This window comes from Catharus ustulatus, chromosome 8 (genome assembly GCF_009819885.2).
Source record: "Catharus ustulatus isolate bCatUst1 chromosome 8, bCatUst1.pri.v2, whole genome shotgun sequence".
NCBI lineage: Eukaryota > Metazoa > Chordata > Aves > Passeriformes > Turdidae > Catharus > Catharus ustulatus.
In genome coordinates this window covers 20,110,779-20,133,204 of record NC_046228.1, presented here as the reverse complement: position 1 = coordinate 20,133,204, position 22,426 = coordinate 20,110,779, and the positions used below count along the sequence as shown (strand labels likewise).

The 22,426-nt window shown below is 44.5% G+C and overlaps 1 protein-coding gene across 2 annotated transcripts in view; it reads left to right on the top strand.

The window, feature by feature from the left end:
* PDLIM1 (PDZ and LIM domain 1) overlaps positions 1-22,426 on the top strand; it is a 43,715-nt gene that overhangs the window by 7,355 nt on the left and 13,934 nt on the right. For both annotated transcript variants that reach the window (XM_042779520.1, XM_033066139.1), the window contains exons 2-3: positions 4,831-4,982; positions 14,673-14,757. In XM_042779520.1, the coding sequence (XP_042635454.1) occupies positions 4,831-4,982; positions 14,673-14,757 (237 nt within the window). The remainder of the gene's footprint in view (positions 1-4,830; positions 4,983-14,672; positions 14,758-22,426) is intronic.

The window sequence follows — 22,426 nt, the reverse complement described above, 5'->3', positions numbered from 1 at the left end:
ATGTCCCTGTCCAGGGACTGCAAAGCTTGTTAGGTAGCATGTACGGAGGGAATTACATCAAATACAAAATAAATGTACTTGTTTGGCAAGCTCTGGGACAGACAGAAGTTTTATGAAGAGGTTCTGGGAGCTGCATAAGCATACAAATGTTTCTCCTGCCGCTAAATCCAAGTGTTTTCTATTGCAAATGCACTTGCCCAAAGACTTTCTGAAGAGTTGATATTTCATAGTGCTTTCTTTGCTGCTTGGCCACCAGTGCAAGGAGGTAGTAGCAGGCAAACTGTCGGGGAGATGGTCATCTAAGCTTTGCAAAGTCCTGGTGGTGTTGGCAAGGTGGAGCCCAAAGTGTGTGCGAGGGGGCACATGTGCACAAAGCTTCATTTTGTAGTATAAGAAAGTAATATAATTTTTTCTTCAAACCAAGCCAATCCTGAATCTGTGGGACCTCTTTTTAAAAAAGGGATCCAAGCCTATAGCTGGCCTAAACTGTTATCTACTACTTTGAGTTTTGCATTAATAAAGAGTGCACAATCAAACCCACAGGTTGTGGTGATTGTTTCTTCCATATGCTGATGCATGTGTCTGAGCTGGTATCAAGGACATAGTTTGATGTGTCTGGGTGTAAGTATCTAGATTATTTCTATAGTAGCCCAGATTCCTTGGACAGAACATCACCCAAACAAAGCATCACCATAAGCACACTTGGGACCTATTTTGGACACAGTATGAATCAGTGCTGCTCTGCCTGTCTCGGCATTGTCTGTTCAACAGCAAAATGATCTAATGGCAGTGTTACCCAATTGCCTGGGAGCAATCACCTCAAGGTAGGGCGTGGCTCCTGTCCGAAGGAAGCCCTTGGGCATGATGTCGTAAGGCGTGCTGGGCTTTATTCATCCAAGCGTGGTGTCTCTGGAGCCGGGAGGTTCCCGGTCCCTAGTGAGTCTGCTCATGTTCCCATCCGCTCAACCCCAGTGGAGGAAGCCCAAACCAAGTCAGTGAGCTCTTCTGAAGGACACAAGAGACTGTGCCTTTGCACAAGCTGTGACTTGTGCATGGTTGTGTTTGCCAGTTTTGTTCCTTGCAGTGTCGTTCAGCCCTTCTCACCTATCCATGCAGAAGTGCAGATCTGTCTGCTCAATACTGCATCACCCACCTGTACAAGGTGTGCAGGGCACTGCCTGCTGTTCCCTTGGCTCCTGCTGTTCTCTGCTCCGTGCTCAGTCAAGAGGGAAGAGTAAGAGAGCCTGGGGCAAAGCTTTAGATTGTCTGAGAGCAGGAGCAAAGCAGTGTCAGGTGCAAAATTTACTGGATCCCTGGTAGCCTAAAGCTTTTGTTGGTTTTGGAGTCCTTTTTATGTAAGCTGGTTGATAGCTGCCAGTGCTCTGAGCACCTCTGCCTGCTTTCCTCCCAGACACATGTCTGCTCCTACTGCTTCCCATGGACCAGGCAGAGATGTGACAAAAATAAAAGCAGGAACATGTCACAGTGGCAGCTCTGTGCTCCTCATTTAATACCAGAAACGCCTTTTGCTTGGCAGCACTGAGATAAGCCCAGACCTTACTGTGAGGGGGGAAGGGAACATTATTAGTAGCTGTAAATCATCCTAAAAGGATGGGGGATGGGTTCCCTCCATACCCTGCCCTTGTGCAGACATGTTTGCTGTGAACAGTCCTGGCAGACAGTATGAGCTGGATGTTGTAGGCAGCAGTTTGTGGAAGGTTGCATTTCAGGGCAAGTTATTTCCAGACCTGAAGAAGCTAGATTTTAAAACATGTTTCCTTTTGGCAGATACACTTCTCTTTTTTTTTTTTTTTTTTTGTGCAGCCTTGTAGCTTGTCCTTAGGGGAGAGGATTATGTGGATAGCTGAATGGATGGAATAGCCCTTGTGCTACCAGTGGCTCTTATCTGATGGAGAAGAGCACTCACATTTCAAATTCCTCTGAAGGAAACTGATACCAGAAGCACTGGCACTGCACTGAGATGTCATTGTGAATGCCAGATGCTCTTCCTGGTAGCTCATGGGGCTTCAGCAGGCTTCAGTATTTCAGTGTCCCTGGCTGCTGTGGCTTAGCTGTTCCTGGTGATACACAATCACTTCTACCAGCCTATCACATATTGTATAATTATCAATCTTGAAATGCAAGCTGTGTGGCTGAGTCTCCAACAGGGTTCCAGTGCTGGCATTAATCCACTGTTGTTCTTGACCCTTTGGCAGCTTGTCTGATTGAAAATTAATCATGGTAACTGTGTACTGAGCTTGGTGTTCCTTACAGGGTGAGAAATGTGCCTCTCTCCTTCCTTTGGTAGCAGAGGAAATAAGGAAACCTAGTGACTCAGTTAAGGTCCAGAGAACAGGCAAGGACCCACACTGTGTTTTCTGCAGGCTCCTTTTGTTTTAATGATATCCTTAGGGGTATGTCTTATGGTTTTTATAATGACAGCTCCCAAATCTGGTGGGACTGCAGGCAGCTATCAGTGCTTAGGACTTCTTCAGTGCTGCGAACTGTCCCTATGTGCAGGTTTTGGCTGGGGTAGAGTTAGTTTTCTTCACAGTGGCTGGTAAGGGCTGTGTTTTGGATTTGTGCTGAGCACAGGGTGGATAATACAGAGATGTTTTTGTTACTGCTGAGCAGGGCTTACACAGAGCCAAAACCTTTTATGCTTTTTGCGCTGCTATGCTGGTGAGGAGTCTGGGGATGCATGGGAGGCTGAGAGGAGACACAGCTGGGACAGCTGACTCCAACTGACCCAAGGGATATTACAGACCAGAAAACATCATGCCCTCTATATAAAGAGGGGGAGAAAGGAGAGATGTTTGGAGTTGTTTGTCTTCCCAAGTAACCATTATGCCTGATGGAGCCCTCTTCTCCTGGAGATGGCTGAACACCTGCTTGCCCATGGGAATGAATTAATTAACTCCTCATCTTGCTTTGCTTGCATATGTGTCTTTTGCTTTCCCTATTAAACTGTCCGTATCTCAACCCAGAAGATTTTCCACTTCTACTCTCCCAGGTCCTGCTGGTGGGGGAATGAGTGAGCAGCTGAGTGAGGCTTGGCTGCTGGCTGGTGATGAACCAGGATACCCTGCCACAAGGTTTACAGGAGGTAAACTTACTCTCAAGGCACTGAATCCAGTGGAGTGTCTGCAGATTGCACTCAATGGCCTTGACAGATCACTGGGCAGCTCAGGGCTGCAGCTTGACAAGTGATGATCTTCACATTTAAATGAGATTTTCTGTATCCATTTGGTGCTTTGTCTGGTATTTTCATCAGCACTTCCTCTGTCAGTTCAGAGACTGCTTGCAGCATTCAAAGTGGTGTGCAGGTAGACATTCACTGTTGGTTGACCCATCGGAAGCTCTTTGGATTAACATTGAGCACCTTGGTCAGCTTGGATGTCTGTGAGCCACATCTGTGTCCTTCCTTTTTTCATGAAACACTTTCCTAGTAGAGAGGTGAAAAAAGAAAAATATCCTGTGGTGTTTCTTCTGGTGGGGAAAATAGCCCACTACAGCTGTGAGGAGATATGCTGAACAGCTTCAGATTTGACCCAGGGAAAACAGTGATTGCTGCTAATGTGTGACACCTCTAGAAGGGGAGTGTTGCCCTGAGGGTAATGATTTGCCAACCAAACCCTAGTTAGGAGGGATCTCTAAATCTTGTGAATGGTATTTATGTCTGAAAGCTCTGCTGAGTTTGCTCAGCTGCTTTCCAGCATGCTGAAACCTAGCATGAATGTGTAGAATGAATACCAGTTATGGACTCATAAATGAGGTATGTCTCAGCTGCAAGGCATGTTTTAATCTGTACTCATGTCTGGGAGCAGTCCACCCTTCTCATTTCCTCTGCCTATTAAATAATGGATGAAAGCCCATAGAAATCATTAGACTTCTTTCACAAACTCATTAAAACTGCACAAAATCTTCTGGAGTGTTTGCAAAGCCACAAACATGATGTTATTCACCCCCTGGACAAGCAATAATTTTGGCCCAAAGAGGTCTCAGTTGTTAAGAGGACACCTCCTTAAAAGAAGTAGAGTAAAATGAAGAATCCATTTAGTTGATTTGCTTGAAAATACAAGTTTTAACTGGAACCTTTGTCATGAGGAGAGTCATACTGATGGCATTGCTGCATAATGTCTTCTGTCTGGGACCACATGGAGCGAAAGGGAGATGCAGCATGGCAGAAGGTATCAAGGTGTGCTGTGGTCAGGCAGGGAGGTCAATGCTTCTGCTTTTTCAGACACTACTGACAGCTTGTGGTTTAAAGATGAAGTTTGTGTTGCCTTGTGTGTTGCACCTGTTCCTGGGAAAAATTATATTATTACAACTAGAGAAGCGATCCAAAATGAGCCCAAACCTTTCTTTCAAGGAAGAAAACAAGTGAGATTGTAGTGCAGGCAAAGCTGTTTGTGATTGGCATTGGTATTGCAATGACTCTGATACTGTCTTCTGTCACCTCTGTTCTTAGAGACTTAGACTTCTGTCTGTCTTCAGCACCTTCTGTTTCAGAGAGCACTTAGCTGTCCAGGAAAGAAAGTAATTGCTTTCTATATGATTTTGCTCTCTAGGATGAGAATTGTCATGAGTGAAAATACTATTTTTTGTTATTTACCTGTTGTCCTCTCTCCAGATTTCTATCTGTGGGTGCCAAAACAAAATCCCCTATATGAATGACCTAGATAGATTTCTGCTGAGAATTTACTTTCATTAATTTTAACTTCTTTGCTTCCAGGTACCAGTGGGAAAAAACACTCCAACTCTTTTTCAAAGGTTACTATTGAAATCTCCTCCCTGGAAAGTCCATTCACTCTTTTTGTTTTCTCTTAGGTGACTCCAGGCAGCAAAGCTGCAATAGCCAACTTGTGTATAGGAGACCAGATCATAGCCATTGATGGAGTGAACACAGACAACATGACGCACCTTGAGGCACAGAACAAAATCAAGGGCTGCACAGATGAACTGACTCTGACAGTCAGCAGGTACACAGCTGAGCAAGACTGGGGCTGGAGAGAGGGAGGGTTCTGGGTGGGCAGTAGCTGTGTTTTGGTTTGACAGTAGACTTCTCTAGCTGGTTTAATTTGACCTCTTAGTACTTTGTCTGGCAGGTGCTGGCTAGCAAGAGGGAACTGCATTTCATCCTTTAATCCTAATGCTGCTTGATTTTGCTGCAGTTTGACCTTATGAAAACAACTTTCCAAGTGAGGAACTGGCTGATAATTTATGGCAGGGTCTGTCAACTTACTCTGTGGCTCCTGAAAGCAAGAAACCAAAGATGGTCTCATGAAAACTTCACTCACAGCAGAGGTGCAACCAGAGATGACCTTCCTTCCTGTTGCACTCATTTAGCAGTTAAAATATATGTTTGTGTGTTGTTCCAACCAATTAATTGCCTGGTTTCTGCCAAGCGCAGACTCAGAAATGTTATACATTTTGAAACCTCTTGATCGAACAGCACTGTCAGTCTTAAAGAGTCATGACCCATGGTGTAACAGAGCTCCTTTCTCTCCGAGTCCATCAGTCTCTTTGAGACCTGAAAAGCTAAAGGCAGGTGACACCTGAGAGCCACAATTTCTGTCACTAGTGTAGAGCACAGGCTGGCTTCAGCCTTCCCACCTTCTTGAACTGAGGAGCAATGGGCAACTTCATTCCTTTCCCCAGCCATGCTTTGTTCTTGGGCCGTCTTTGTACAGAGAGGAAATGGGAACGGGAAAGCAGGGCTCTGCTTTGCACTGATCTGTTGCTACTTAAAAAACTAGAGCCTGGCTTTTTTGAGGGTACTGGGGATTTATCCTTCCTTGTGGTGTGAATTGCAGCTGCAGGTACTGGTGCTTTTCAAAGTCAGATGGTAGATCCAGTGTGGCATTTCTAGTTGCTCTGGAGCAAGTTTTTCCTGTGCCTGCCTTCCCTCAAAGTGATCATCCATCAGTTTCATGGCAGATGCAGGGGAAGTGCTTTCAAAAGGAGTGCAAAAGCATGCCTTGAATGACACAGTAGTTCAGTTGTTCAGGGCTTTTCTGTGATAAACAGAAGTCTTTACCGTGGCTCAAACAATGCCAGGAGTTCAGCAGGCATTTCCCAGTTCAGGAAAAAGTGATGGGTCTTGGCCAAAAAAAATGCCTGACGGTTCATTAAGGGAATTCACAGATGGAAGAACGGAGCACAGTGCAGGCAGTGTGAATGGGTAGTGAGCATTGCAGCAGCCTGTTAACCCCAGAGTTTCTCATAGTGGCCTTGAACTTGGCAGCATGTAATCTTCCTGCAAAGGAGTGTTCCCTTTCCTCTCCAAAATCCAGCTGCTTGACTTGGCAAACCAGTGCCATGTGGTTCTGGCTGGGAAAGGGGAAGGGAGGCAAGGGTTCTTTCATCCTGCAGGCAAGTTCACTCTTACAGATCATTGGGTCTGTAAAATGTGTTTGCTAATGTTAATTACAAAGCCGTTAAGTTTATAGCTACCCTATGCACATTTCATTGGCCTTGGGCGTGGAAGCTGCCTGGGCAGGGATTTCTAGCTGGATCTGTAACTGTGTAAAATCGTGTAGTGGCTTTCAGTTTACACAACTCAACTCTTTCAAGACTCCCTTTCAATGAGGTAGCATGAGTGTGTGTTGGATGCTTCTGCTACTGTGCTGATCACTGAGTTCTGCTGACGAAAGGCCAAGAAGAGTGTCAAAACTGTAGGATGTGAAAGCAGTGATCTGACTTCTCACCACTTTAGAGTTTGATATTACTACCCATTGCTCTATGGAAAATCTGTGTGCATCACGTTGTCTTTCCTGATAGTATTCTGTTGGGAATATTTTACCCCTAAGGTCCAGTGTCTCCTTCTAGGCCCCCATAATTGCGTTGGTCTAAATGCAGTTTCATTCAGTGGTCAGAAGTGCAACATAGTCTTTATTGCTGAGGCAGGAGCACTTCTTTACTTTGCAGTCTAAAGCCTTAAAATAAAAGGTCTTGAGAGGATGCCTAAAAGGGTGACAGAAAGCATTTTAAAAAACCTGGAGCCATGCTTCATCTCCTTGCTCAATTTAAGGTAGGGGAAGTGGGTGAGGAAACCAGACTCTGGTGTGGTGGTGAGCCCTCCTCTGTGAAGAAGGGAAGGGCATTGCCACAGAGGTGGAGAGGTTGGAAGGCTCTTGGGGAAAATGAGTGCCATGTGGTCAAGTGGTATGGCTTAGGCTTCCTGAGCTTTGGTGGGCACAGCTCTGTCACTAAGGCTTATCATACAGTTAGCAAGGAAGGCTCACAATACAATCAAGTCAGAGCTGGAAGTTTTTTCTCTGTCAAAGTAACTTTATAAGTAGTTGGCTGAGTATGAAAAGTAATGTATATCATTTGCACTGCAACATCACCAACTCTAGGGTCTGGTCTCCACTCTGTGCAGTTGTATCTCATTTGCTGAATCAGTTGTGCCAAGGAGCTGTGCTGGCACAGATCGTTCTCTGACAGAGCAGCACCTCTGTGGGTTGGAGCATCACACAGCTGGTATGAGGATGTGCCCAGCTGTGCTGGTTTTCTAGAGGTGAGAAGTCTTCCAGTCCTTATTTTCTACTCACCATTGGAGAGATGTCTTGTGAAACCATAAATCCTTAGGGATTCTTAAATTGCTAGGTGATGAATTTTTAATGATTTTTTGTTTAAATGATTACCCATACTAAATATTCTCTGACCTGCATTCAGTGTGGCAACAAGGTTGTGCCGGGTGGATTTCAGACACAGGTCTGAGCTCACACCAGGTGTTTCAGTTTCACCAAAGGATCAGCACCATTGTGACAGTGGTGACTTCATTTGTGATTGTGCTGTAAATGTGATGAGTGCATGTTGCTTGAAGAGCCTAGTGGGCAAATTAGTGCAAGACGAATCTTTAAAGGAAAATATATACAATGGAGATATCTCTGCTGCAGAAAGCCTTTAAGCTGCAATTAGCTGGAAGCTGGGAGAGTGTTTCATGGAAGTATTATGGTTGTCTTTTTCATGTGGTCTTCTGTGAACCAAAACAATCTTTATACATGTATATTCTTCAAATAGGCAACTCTCTTCTCTTTTAATGATAGCCAAGCAGTTAGGATGTCTTCATGTCTGACTTACTAATGATTATTTAAGAGAAGTATAAATATAGAGAATTGAAAAACGCTTCTGGTAAAGGAAATGCTGTTTGCACTGTATGCTTGATTGTGTATATCAACAGCATTCCAATGTTTCCTGTTTCGCTATTTTTCTTAGTGATGGTAACAGTCCAAAAATATTTCAGATCAGATTGTAGGCAGGAAATCATGTCTAACACAAGTCACCATTAAAAACGTATCAACTTTCTAGCTGAAGAAAACATGCCTGGTCTGCTTTTTCACCCAAAGGGGCAAATCTCTTAATTTCCTAGGATTTAAAACTGAGCTGCAAATTGCTTTCTCTGAATACTGAGTGGCACTGCCAGGTGCTTTGCTGTTCGGCTTGTGAACAGAGTTGGAAAGGTCTATCTGCCTGGAAAGTGGGTGTTCAACAGTGTTGCCAATAGATAACAAATTCCCACTGGACTCGCTGTGTCCAGAAGCTCCTGCTCTTTTCTGAGCCTCTCTTTGTTCATTCATTTTGCTTTTTGTTTCAAGAGAAATGTAGTTACCAAGACACCAAAGTAAAGGTTCCATTATTGTCTTCAGCAGTATAAATCAAACTCAAGACAGTGCTTCAGTCAATTCAAGCCTACCTGGTTGCTGAACTGAGAAATTCACAGGGAGATTTTTGAGTCTCTCCACAAGAAAAATGAAGTTTTGAATCTTTGAGAAGAGCTACACTTCTTTTTCATGGCTTTTTTGTTTGTTTTTTTTTTCAAATTTGGGTGTGAATATCACTGCACTGACAGGTTAGGGTTGAGCAAAGCCTCGCCTGGGGCTGCTCTCCATGAACGGACGTAAGCAGCAAATATGTCCAACAAATTGGAGACAACTATCGACTTTCTTTGAAAATTTAGTGTATTTTGAGTAAGATGCTTCCCCTGACAAAGAACATTCAAAGAAAATACTCCTACCACAAATACTCCTACCACAAAATTCACGTGATAGTCAAACAATCCAGGCATCACTCCTGTCAGTGGAAGTGCTCATGATGAATTTGACACATAGCTCTGTTGTAGCTGCAGATGTACAAAAGCAGACAAATGTTCATTGCAGCACAGGTGAAAATTATTTCTAAAACAAATGGCTATAGTCACCAGATGGGTGGTGGAACTGTGCAGCCCTGAGAGCTCAGAGGTAAAGTGTATATTTATACAGGATTTTTTTTCAACAAAGAAAGTGTTCCTGTAGTGATTTTTGTCCTTCCCTTTATGTCTGGAGGCCGTTTGGGGATGATAGAGGGGAATATTTGTTACAAAGAGTTGCAAATATGTAATGTCTTGTTCTGTTCCTGCTGTCATTTTCCTCAGATTTCAAGCCACTCTGCTGCCAGCTTATAATACATTAATGGACCTTTTTTGTTTGCAAAATAGTAATTTAATTTGTTGAAAGGGCTGCCAAGGAGTTAAGCTATGTATTTGTTCTTTGAAAAGGGCTAGGATCAGGGAGGTCAGATCTGCTACCAGGACCTGTTAAATGGATTGTCAGAAAGGATCATGTGTAGATGCTTATGAAGAAGAGAGCGCATGTGTGATGTCCTCTACATTTTGTGTGATAGGTTTGGTTGCATTCTTGCTTGCTCCATGTGTTACCAGGTCTGAGCTGTGGGGAATAGTTGCACAAAGCCACAATAGGCTTGGATTTCTTTTCTAGGAAGTTGGTGGAATCCGTTGACTCATTTAGGTTTGCTTTTTTGCTTTCCTGCCAAGAAGAGTTTTCCAGTTCTGTCATTTACTAATAATTCCTTTGGCCCTGGGAGAAGCCAGCTGCTCAGTCTACAGCTATATAAGGCCATGCAGGTTGCCTGGCCCTCTGTGGCTGCTCCCAACCTCTCCATGGCTGGTGTGGTGCTTCCAGCCCTCGTGGATGCATGCCAACAGCTTTTACTAATGACAGACGCTTTCAAAGTAATTTTGGCAAATTGGCATTTGTTGTGATTTTACACCTCTTTGAGGAGGCAGTAACAGTTAACTCTGCAGCTGGCTAATGCAAGAACAATGTGAGTCTGAGCAGTCTGGTGTGTCTTAGTCTTTGTAGCTGTCATGAACCTGATACACAGAAGAAGCAACAGAAACTTAACTGGAGTTGCGTTTTTGGTTTTAGTGGTTGTATAAAGAGACGCCTGAAATGCAAGAGGGCCATGCATGGAGAAATGCATTTGGGGCCTCCTGTCTCTAGGAAGTTGTGACTGTCATTGCTGTCTGAATTGACAGGAGGCTGTATGCAGCCTGAGTTTTGCTTGTCAAACTGAATATGTGCATTAATGCATGGTTGTTGAAAGTGACAATTCATGTTTAAAGCCAAGGGCCTGTATTTGACAGCTGCTGTAGCTAAAAGGCTGATTGAAAGGTACCTTCCTGGTAGCCTGAGAGCTCTTGTAGTTAGTTTCTAAACATTATAAAAATGCCTGTCAAAAACTCTGGTGAGAGGATTGTGAAAGATAAATTCTTTAGGTCTTTCCTCATTTTTCAGCTAAAAAACTTTGTGCTGCACAAGACTTTTCAGTCCTTTGGGGTTTATTGGTATATTAGTTGTGTCCATCTCAGTGTTTGAAATGAGATGTGACTGAATGTAGATGTGCCTTTCCTCTTTATGGAAATTACACAGTTCCTTGCACAAAGAATTAGACCCTTATTTTCCAGCTCTGAATTTTCCTTGAAGCTATGGCCCAGCTTTGCATGCAAAGCACTGATAGCAAAATCTGGGCTCTTGTAATGTTTATATTACATCATGTTCAAGCCAAGCTGCTTGAAAAGTGTTGTTTCGTAAACACCTCTCCATATTCCTGCCTTGACTTGCATGTGGTTTCCTTCCTTCTTTTCCTACCAGTACCTCTGCATCCAAACTAGCATCAGAGAAATTTCTTTCTGATCTTGGGTTTTGGTTTCTGCCTGGATGAAGCAGGAGATGCATGGCGCATTCCCTGGCCCTGTCTTACTCTCTATCCTGTAGTAAGGAAACAACATGGAAATGTAAACTGCAAAAATGACAAAGTTTGTATATACATGAGCCTGCAGTTGATTTGCCTGACCCTGATTCTCAAGCTTGTTTGTGTCATGGTTTTTGTCTCCTGCACCGTTTGAGTATTGCTCTCTCTTGGAGTCTCATTTGAAAGAATATGCATTAGAAATTGTGTTACAAAATAAATATTCACCAGCTTATCAGGAGTTTCTGAGATCTGATAAGGATGCTAAAGTCTCTGTCTTTCACCAGACAGGTTGGGATTCCCCAGCAGGCTGTTGGACATCCAGCCCCTCCAGTGGAGAGGCAGGTCTGGCAGCCCTGCTAGCATGGCCATGCTCAGTGGCAGGGGTGCAGCCTTGCTGAGGGGAGCATGGAGGTGGTTTTTTTTGGCTGGGGGCCTTTTCCCTCAAATTTGGGGAACAAATCCTCCAGAAAACCATTACCAGCAGCAGCCTGGTGTGAACTAAAGGCTGAGTTTAGCTGTCTACTCTGACACCTGTTTCCTCCTTCATATAACTAAGGTATGAAAACATAAGGATAAGATACAAACATGGTGAGTCTAATCGCCCTGCTGTCTGTGCCTGGTGCTCACACTTCCCAACACTGCAGAAAGCAAGCCCTGGGCCAGTAGTGGGACATAATGTGAACTTTCAGGTGGTATTTTTCTTTCTTCTGCCACACTTCAGTAGAATTACAGGCATTGACACAAGAAGTAGAGCCAGGAAACCTTTCCCAAGAGCTGAGAACATGGTGGTCCTACCTAAGACCCAGAGACCGTGGGCTCCACAGGCGGTGCAGTGCAATGGGGCACATGCCTTGAAAGGTCTGCTGAGTAAAGCCAGGGAGAGCAGAGCTCTGTCCTTTTTGCTGCTTCACTGGGGCCATAAATGGGCTGCTGGGCGTGGCTGAGGGACTCTTCTGCAGCTGTTGTGAAGACAATGGGAAGCTTTATCTTCCCTGCCTTAGAGGGACAGATGCATGGCCTATTTAATATTTCTGTTTGGATAACTTCTAGACTGGATTGAAAGTAAAGCTTGGAGCGACCTTGCTGCTTCCATTTATATCCAGTGACAGAGCAGAATGGCAGCAGTCTGGGGAACAAACTTGAGCTATTTGCCTTGCTTATAAGTAAAGGATAAAAATCTGATCAACCCCCTTGTGGGCTGCAGTAGTTGGCCAGAATTGCCTCCCCTCCTCTGGTGCTGTGTTACCAGCACCTCAGAGCATTGAGGGGCAGTGGGATGAAAACAAGTGCCTGAGGGGAGGTTTCTGTTCTGTATTCATACTGGCCTGCTCTAGGCTTAAATTTTTCAATGTGAATAAAGCCTTCTCGTGCTTCTTAAAGCTTATAATAAACTGCTGTAAAAGAAAATGCTACCTCAGAAGTTCTTAGATCACTGCTGCGAGAACTGACAAAGGGATGCCTCATGGATGCCTCATGCTAGAAATCACCTGAAGTGTTGAATGTTCTCTGAGCTGCTCTTTCATCTCCAGCTAGTGTCCCTTTGCTTATAGGCTGGCTGGTTGGGTGTTCCATTTTCATATACTTTGCTGTGTCCCCTGTTTTTCTGGAGGAGATGAGACTTGGTCATACAGGATCTCCAAATACATTAATGGATTAAGGCTTTGGTCAGGTATTGGTCAGCAGGCTGCTCCCCTATGTGCAAACAGTGCTCAGGTGTGGAAAATACAGCCATCCTGGAAATGGGTGTGACTCTGTGAGCCTTGATAGCCATAATCGGGGTGAAATTGCTGTTTCCTCAGTCACCTTAAAGCATGGATTGCCAGAAACAAGGAAGGAATGGTTTTGTATTCACCTGAGGCATGTTGGACATCCAGTAACAGCAGCCTTTGTGATAAGATGATAACCAGATTGGGGTGGGTCTGATACCCTGCCGCTGTTACAGTCATACTTGTCTGTGTGCCCCGGCTTGCCAGACTGCAGTATTTGAGTGGAATGGGTTGTCAGGTATCAGCTGGGCTTGGATGCAATCAATAACCAAGAATCAAAGGTTTGCTGTACCTGAATTACCCATAAAGGATATCAGGTGTGACCTGGGTGTTTGTACTTTTCCTGTGAAAGAAGGTGCAGCACAGCAGACTTCATTCAGGTTTCTCCTGTTTAAAGTCCACAGTGCAATAAAGGGAACAGCAGGTCAATGAAGCCCTTCCTCTTTCCTGACTGAGAATGCTGCCTCCCATCTCTTCCCACTGCCCTCTGGATGCAAATATTAAAATACTATTTGTGGAGCAAATGTCTGGGATGTATATGTGCATATACACATATGGAGGGCTTTTAGAGGAATAGTGTACACCAGACTGAATATTTTGTGGGTAGCTCTATACCCTGTTTATCCATCCTTGTCAGTTTTAGAAGCCTTTTCTTTTTCTAGTCTCTTCCTCCATCTTTAACTGGAAAATCTCTTTCCAGTTATCTAGTTAATTCTCAGTGGAAGCATTCCTGTTTTGCTAACAAAGTACTTAAATTATAGCTAGTCCTTGACCCACAAATACCTAGGAAGTACATCTATTTGCAGTTCCAGATTCCAGAAAGGGCTCCTGTCAACAGGACAGGACATGGTTTTCAGACCTCATCCTAAGAGTTTATCAACCATCTGGTTGCTGCATGATGCAATGTTTAGCATTGAACAGCAGTTTTCATTCAACAATACTGCAGTCACTCATTCCCTACTATTAAAAGTTTGGGAAAAGTAGCACTGTTCAATCCTGAGATGCTAACTACTGTCTTTACTTCTGAGAAATGTAGGTACCGTATGTTTCCCACAACATATTTCAAGCAAATCCAAGCACTCCACTTCTTCCTCACCACTGGTTTGTCATTCTTTGGGACATGGCAAAATTCCACAATGATGATGGTGAAAGCAATTGGTTTTAGTTGCAGATCTTGACATGTGTTTCAGACTGCTGTGTGTAATTGGGTCAGACCACAGACCAGTAAAGGTTACACAGACTTTCTCTGTCGCATGAGGTCGTCTCAGTTCTTAGTCCCATTGCAGGCGGGGATTTTATTTATTTTTCATCATTCCAAAAAACTTTGTTTGTTCAACATGGATACCACTATAAATAAGAAGAAAATCTGGGAGACCCAAATGAAAAAATATTTCTAGTTTATCTCCAAGGCAGTACAACTTCAAGAACAAAATGTTCTCTGTATAGTCAGTACAGGCAAGAATCACTCCTTTTCCTGGCTACCCAGAAAAGCTGAAACACAAAGCAATCTCAGTTGTCCCATGTAATTAAGGGATCTGCATCTAAGGGATATCTCCAACTTCTGTTTTTGAGTACCCCCCTGCTTGACAGCCTGGGTGGGAGCCCATGCCTGATGTGTTGCTTCTGGAGTCACACAGGATAAGCTCAGTCACTCCTGAGATCTTGTCTTGCTCCAAGGACCTCACATATCTAAGCCACCTACGTTGTGTACCTGAAATGAGGCTGTCTAGATTCCCCCTGATGTGCATTGTGCTATATGTGAGAGACTGCAGAAATGTTTGAGAAATTGATGAACTTTGAGTCTTTTAATAACAATAGTGGTACTCACTGATGAAAACATATTAATTATTCAAAATTTCTGTGTTGCAGAACGGAGGCAAAAGTCTGGTCGCCACTTGTAAGCGAGGAGGGAAAGACACATCCTTATAAGATGAATCTGGCCTCTGAGCCACAGGTAAGTCCTGGAATAATTGTCTGCTCTTGTTCCCTCTTACTCCTGTGAGAAGTTCCAGGCCTGATCCTCCAAGGAGCTGAGCATATGCCACTCTGTTAATCATGTTGAGGGGTAGCATCATGTCCCATACTGTCAGGAGATCGTGTGGTCCTTGGAGGCCTTGAGAGACAGACTCCCTCCCTCATGGTGAGAGGCCTGCTGCTGTGGAGAGCTAATTGGGAGCCATGCCAAAGGTAACCTGCTTGGGTCAGAGGTATCTCCTGCTATCTGCATGCTCACACCTACCACAGAGCACAGAAGGCACTGTAGGGATGTGGCTCAGTAAACAATTGCTGCTGTGCTGAGCCAGTTGGTTTTCATGGGTAGAAAAGATTTGAGGGGTGAGGAATATTATTCACTCAGTGTTTTCTGTTGGTGTGGTTTGGATTTTTTTTCTCTTACTCAGTAAGCTCTTAGCAGTCTAGCTGTGTAGAAAGTGGAAGAGAAATACACCAGCATCTTATATTTCTATCTGTGTAGCAGATCATGCAGCCTCTGTCTAGGAAGTTGTTTTTTTAACCTGTTGACAGCCTTTCTTCATTGGTCTGCTGTCTCTGTCAAGTAAACGTGGTAATAACAGCAGTCTGTGGAAAGGCATTGCCTGGGCTAGATTTAGAGGATTACACTGCAAAAAATATATAATAACTACACTAAAATTAGTGGCATTCCTCTGAATTTTCACTGAGGCATTGACGTGGGCCCGGTGGATTCTGGCACAAGCACACATCCCATATGAGTCTTTCTAGCAAAATAAGTAGATTATAAAACTAGTTTGACTCTGCAATTAATTAAGCACTAACATGGCTATTTCAGTTGGAAAGGACCTAAGACTAAAGCAGCGCATGTGAAGCAACACCCTGCCCAGACCTTGGCCTGGGATCTGTCCATGTTTCTCTTTCAAGCTTCTCTGTGTTGCTTGGCCCAAGAATTCCATGCAGCATTCTCCAAGTATTTCATAACTCTGCCAAGGCAAAGTGTGAGACTGAGCCGTTTGGACTTAGTTTGAGCTGGAGCCATGTGGTGACACCTGTCTGTGACACTGTTGAGCTGAGGTCTGGTCTATGTCTTCTGCTGCCCAGATTTTGGAAAGGCTCTGCTTCAACCTTGAGACTTGGGTCTATCTCTTACCAAAGGAGTGGGGCATTCTGCTCTGAGGCTTTGCTGCAAGGATGCAGAGAGCTGTCATTTAATTCAGCAGAAGACTCAATCCTAGAGATCATTTTCCCAATGCAGCCATTTGCAAGAATTTAGCTAAATGCCATAAAATTAAACATATGGCACAATACGTGCCCTAAGCAGGATTTTTAAGTAGCTCACTAATTTTTGTTAATTGCAGCAAGAAACCTGCTGCTGCAGCCCCCCCGTCACTCACCGCCCCACCACATTTTTGCCCCCAGTACAGCCTGGATAGATGGTCATGATTTAGCAGTATTGCTGGTGGTGGGAAACATTCCCTCCTAAACCCTAACCTCAGTCTTTGTCCTGGTTCTAGCTCTGGCCACTGGATAGATATCCTGATACTTCTAGTTTGTAAGTACAGTACAACTGAGTTTACTGGTAGCAACCTGTAACTGACTTGAGCAGGAGAATTTGATGCACAACTGAGCATGGAGAAATTCTTGTTACAGAGCTTGTCTCTGAGCAGTGACCATTGTCTTAATCTTGTACTAAGAATCAGCACGTCTGAAAATTAGGCTTTAACCCCTTTGATGGCTGATGCTAAAAGAGTTATTTCCTGGTGTGAAAGAAACATTTAAATTCATAGAAGTCTTGGCTTTTCTTATTCCCTTCCTTTAAATTAAAGCAGATGAAATAATTTTCAGTTATGTGTGTGAGTGGGGCTTGCTGCTGTTCGGAGCACTGGGCTTAATTTTAAAGGGCTTCGCTTGCTGCATACTCAGACAGGAATTCAGCAGTGAGGGGAGATGCATCGTGTCTCCAAACCACAAGCTCCTGTTTACTCTTAAGGCATAGCAGTCCCTGAACATCCTAAGCTTCTGTGCCAAAGTGTCAGGAATACCATCAAGTTTGTAAGGTTGTGGGGTTTTTTGTTTGGTGGATTGTTGGGCATTTTTTTTCCATTTCTTTTTTCAGTAGCTGACTACACCAAGTAAGTTTTGTGTGAGGTATTCCTACTTGGGTCATGAAATCAGAAGAGCATACTGATTCCTGGCAGAGCATGTGGCAAATGTTGGCCAAGTCACTCTGGGGTTGTGTCTTTGCAGCCATCAGGGGTTTTGGCCAGGCCTGCTGCAGAGTGCAGAAAATGCTATGTGTATGTATACCAACATGGCAAACTACTATGAATTTTACCACAAAGATGCTGATACCATTTTTCTAGCAGAACTGGCTGAAGCTGTGAGTAGAGCTGAATCTTCGAAGGCAGAGCTGAGCTGTTCAGGTTTTTTAACTTGCTGGCCAGTGAAAACAGTGTGTTTGCTTTTCTTGGCAGCAGTCTAGAGCAGAATACTTATTAATTCATTTACCAAAGAAAATAGGACGTGCTGAGTCCAAGTGGTTTGTTTAAGTCCTGGTCCAGGGTCCTCTGACAATGTTCTCATTGGCTTTGCACATAGTCCTTTGAATGCAGACATAAAATCAACCTGTGAATAGCCTTACTTCAGGCTCAAAAAAAAAAGTCTTTAAAACCCTTCCTATAGAAATTGTCTTACTCAGATATATTACCATCTTTCTTAGAATTAGTTTGTTAGATGTTGCCTCTCCTGCCTTTGGTGTCTTAGAAATTTTTCATGCTTGTCCACCTTCTTTTTGTCTTCCTATTTTACTAATGTACCTGCTAGATTTTTGCAAAAAATCTTGCAAAATAACTTAATTTGCAGTTTGCCTCAGGAGCCAGTGCTTAAGAGCTTGTTTAAGACTAGCTACATATTTTAAGATCCCTGCTTACACATTTTTTACCCCATTTGAAATGGTCTGTTTGTTTACTGCTGTAATCCTTTTGGAGGCTGATTATTTGGTGACATGCTGTGTCATGCCTGTGGAAGTGTTCTCCCTTACTTGGAATGTACATTCAAGATACTTTTATTTGCCTTTGGAAAATAAAAAGGCATTCTACAACCTCCCATGCATTCCCCAAAGTCCTGAGTCCAAAGACTGACTTCATTGTCTAAGCTGATCTTTGCCCATGAAAGAGCTACAGTCTTTTTATTATTTCATTGCCATTATCCTTATCCTTCTAAATTAATTTAAACTGAGGCAAGAGTGATGACAAAATTGCATTTCATCAAAAGGTGCAGGAGCTTGTTGGTGTTGATGGCTCAGCAGCTAGCTTTGTTTTGGTGCCCATGGCAACATTAGAGGAAGGAAATGACAGTCTTCTTAGCATATTTACTCAGTTAGTTCACTTGCACTTATAACCCAGATCCTAGGGCTGATTGCTCAGTGGCATTTTCCCATCAAGATCTTTTCCTCACAACAGTGGGAAAGACTAAAATAACATGTCTGCCTTTCCCTTCTGCTTAACATCTCTTGAGAAAAGTGGTCACAGCAAGAGAGAACAAGTTACTTGGTGACTAAGGTAATTTTAATGCTTATGATACTGACCAGAGATCAGCATAACTTCCAGTCAGCTGTGCCCCTCTGGTGATCTTGGGCCATGCAGTAAGATCTGTACCCAAGGGGCTGTATTGCCTCTTGGTAAAATAAACAGTAAAACTCAATATCCTCTGACTGTGTCAGGTCTTGTCAGACCTGGGGTCTGTTTTGGTTTTTTGTTTGTTTGGGTATTTTTGTTTTGGGGTTTTTTTGTAAGACACGGATGCCAGTGGGGTCCAGGTCTCTCTTTTTTGCTGAGTGAGCTAATGTAGAGAAAGAGCTGAGAGAGTCCAGCTTCAAGGACACTCAATACCCAGACTGTCTCCAAAAACTTGTCCAGCTTCCTGAAGGCTATATACCCATTTTGCAATAAGGCACAAGTATTAACATCAGACCTTGCGAATGTCAGTGAAAACTCTTGGTTCAAGATGGATAGTTCAGCTCTTCTTAATCACAGAAAGTAAAGGCTTTCAAACATAAGGGATTTTTTATTTAATAGAAATAACCTTCAGACAGAGGTTAGCAGCTGGAGGAGCTCTGAGGGTGACTCAGGGTACTTTAAGGATGAGAGAAACAGACAGCCACTTCTGTCTTCCCAAATCTTCTTAAAAGTGTCTGTCCTGTGCTCATCCTTATTCTTGCAGAGTGATGTCATTGTTTCCGTCTTGTGTATTTTATTTCCTTGGATACGAAGCAGGCGGGGGCTATAGAAACTGGGTGTGTGGCTGCCTTGGCCTTTGATAAGGCTGTGCATGTGTGGGCAATGCATGAAGCAATAGGTATAGAAAGTAACAACCCTGAGACTGGGAACTGTGCTGGCGTATCGCGACCTGCTGGTTTTGGTTAAAAGGCGTTACTGCATGGGTGTGGAATGTGTCAGGGATGTGGAGGGAGAGGATGTGGGAAGCTAGTCCTGTTGTTTTACCCCCTTACAAAAACAAAATCCCAAACCCTTTCTAATTTTTAATCAGATTTCAAAGCATTGCAAAAGATTTTTCCATAGCTGAAAAACCCCAAACAATAACAGAGGGAGAGGTGAAAGTAAAGGCATTTCTTATCCTTGTGATCACAGCTGAAGAAACGTAGCATGGGGTAGAGTTTGCCACGAAGATGTCCTCTCTTGAGCTGCTGCTGCGTGTTTGGCACCAGCAGCCTTCCCCCAGACACACCAGCTGGCCTTTGCTCCTTGGGTGGCTTTGCAAGGGCAAGGATGGAGCTGGGGGGCTTGCCTGCTGGTCTCTGCTCTCCTTCACTGCCCGCAGGACCAGAGTGCGCTCACTCTCTGAGGTTTGGTCAGGGGCCCATTTTCTTAGAGCTGAGTAAACATTTGTACTCAGAAATGTTTCATCTTGTTTCCTTTTGGCGTGGCTCTGGAGGTGTGCAATCCAGCATCGCCTGCCCTGAGCCTTTGGGCTCTGCCTTGGGATGCAAAAACATCCCACGTTTCTGAGGCCCTGTGAGGCAGCAAGTTTTGCTGCCTCACTTGGCTACTTGGCTGCTCCAGGCGCCTGTGAGGGCTTTTGCTTTTCCCTGCAACTGCAGTGTCTGGGTGCTGATTTTTATTTTTTGGTTTTTTTTCTCTTTCTCGTTTGTGACATGAGGTCAGAGTGAATGCCCTGACTCCAAGAGCTGGCCAGTCTGTAAATCACTACTGCACACCTGAAATTAGTTTTTGGCTTGAAGCATTCCCTTGCTCCAAGTCTGACCTCTCTTTCCTCCGGTGACTGCAGAGAGGTAGCCTGGGAAGGGGCAGGGGCAGGCAGGGGAGTGAGGGTGCTGTAGGTGCCGTGGCAGCAAGGCATTAGCCAGCACCTATGATGGCCTAGCCCAGCTGAATGCCTTCAGGCCATGTCGTGGGGAGAGGAAAACCCCACTTAAGGGAGAGGCTGTTTGACTGCTCACATCTTGGTTTAGTTTATTTAGTGAGTACAAAAAGCCTCCAGACTTTTCCTGTTTCTGGTGGTGGTGAGGTCAGTACGGACCTTGCACAGGATGGCCTTGGCCACGTCACTGCAGGGTGGAAGGGACCCAAGAGCCCACCCTCACCCCGGTCTGCTCCCAACCTGCTCAAGGGCACGAGGCCGTGGAGGTGTCCAGATGGCTTTGTGCCACTGGTGCGTAGGATGAGTCCCAGCTCAGCTGATAGAGGTGGCTCACCCTGAGCTGCCTGTCTCTGCTTCACTGACAGCTGGGAACTTCCCTGGAGCTGTATGCCCCTGTTCCCAGACAAACAGGCCCAGTGGTGGAAGTGTTGGTGAGGAGGAAGCAGACTCCCATGTCACTGGCTGCCCTCAGGCACAGAAGTGACAGCTGATGTAGCTGTGGAGATTTCACAGCCTGGACGTCAGTGTTGCTGAGGATGGCCTCATTTGAGAGGGAGGAAGGGGCCATTGTTTTCCCAGATAACTCCCCATGACGCAGCCTGCAGCTGGTGCACTAGGAAATGCTGATTTGCTTCCTGCCCTGGCACAGGGATGTTTTCCCCCTCCTCACAGCCTGGCACCTTTACTGGCAGCTCCATGCTGGGCGGGCTGTAGTGGTGGCAGTGGGATGCCCTTAGCACCCAGCTAAGAATGGCTGTACTGCAGTGCCTGCAGCACATGGCTGTGTCCCATCTGCCCCTGGAGAGGGCTACTGCCACAAACAGCCAGCACCCAGAAAACTCACCTAGCAGAGATGTGCATGTCTGACCTCAAGCTAGGGCTGTTTGTCTTTGGGATGGAAAAACAGCTTTTTTCTGTGAGATGGGGACATTTGCAGTGGGAGCATGTGGGGTTGTGCTCCAAAGCCACTTGAAGCTTGTTCTTAAAAGGGGGTAATTTCAGATAGAGTAGGGGCTGTTGAAGGAATTGCTTCAATTTCGAAGTGAAGTGAGAGTTCAGAAACAGCTGGCAGAGAAGTCTGCTAATCTAGTTTAGCTTGGTCTAGTCACTCTGCTGGGCCCTCTGGAAGCAAAACCCCTGCAAAGGAAGGAGGGGAGCAAGGCAGACATCAATGTCCATGCAGATAAAGCAATTTGACTACCATGGTATCAGTTCATATTGGTAAATTATGCTCTTGAATATCCTACCTGGTAGCTTGGGAGCTTCCATACCCCGGCTTCAGACTAAAATAACCACTACTGGTATCCCTGCTCACTGCTGACAGGGCTGGTTTAAGGGGACTGAGGTAGTACCACAGCTTGCAGGGAGAGTGAGGCAAATGCTTCCAGTTCTGCCTGCAGGTGCCAACAGAAGGTGTCTCTGAGGAGATCTAACATTAATCGCATTCCTCTGTACTACTCTCAAAGAAAGAGCAGGTCATGTCCTGACTGGATAAGATCATGTCCTTTTAGCTGGCTGCCAGTTCTTCCTCTGCAAACAGACCATTGCTTACTGCTCTTGCAGTCTGTGCTCTAGCTCTAGCTCTGTTTAAAGCTACTTTCTCCCTTTTCCTTGTGTTGGTTGTGGGATTGCCACAGCCTCAGAGATACTGTAAACCCTAGGCTTCTTGAATACACAACTCACATGCTGTCCCCACACATATGCACGGTGTAGCTGGGTTTTTGCACTAACATTTTCCACTTGCCTGCTGGTGGACAGGTTTTTGGCAGTGTTACTTATCTGATTTTTTTTTCCAGTGTTAAGTGAGAGACTGTCATATAAACATGATTCCGAGAGCTGGGGCTTTAACAAAACTGCTGCACAGCACAGGACCTAGGTTGGCAGTTCTGGAAAATCCCTAGATAAATATATTTGACAGTGAGAGCACATTATCTTTTGATCTTGGGATCATGAATGCACTTGTTCTTTGCAAATTCCTTCCATAGTTCGAGCAGAAAGAACAGCATGGTGTAACAGGAAGTGCTGGAGAATTTAGATTATCCAAATGCCATTTATAATGCTACTGCTCTTGTAATACTTGTCTGTAGACTCTTGGGTTATTCACCTTCTGTGCTGTTCTCCAGATGGGATTTTTCTAATCTTCAGTCACCAGGTTCTGCAGCAATTTCTCTGTTTAACTGTTATAACTCCCTTATAATAATCAGTGACCTTTATATACCTGAGTATACATGAGAGTTCCTGGAGATATCCCA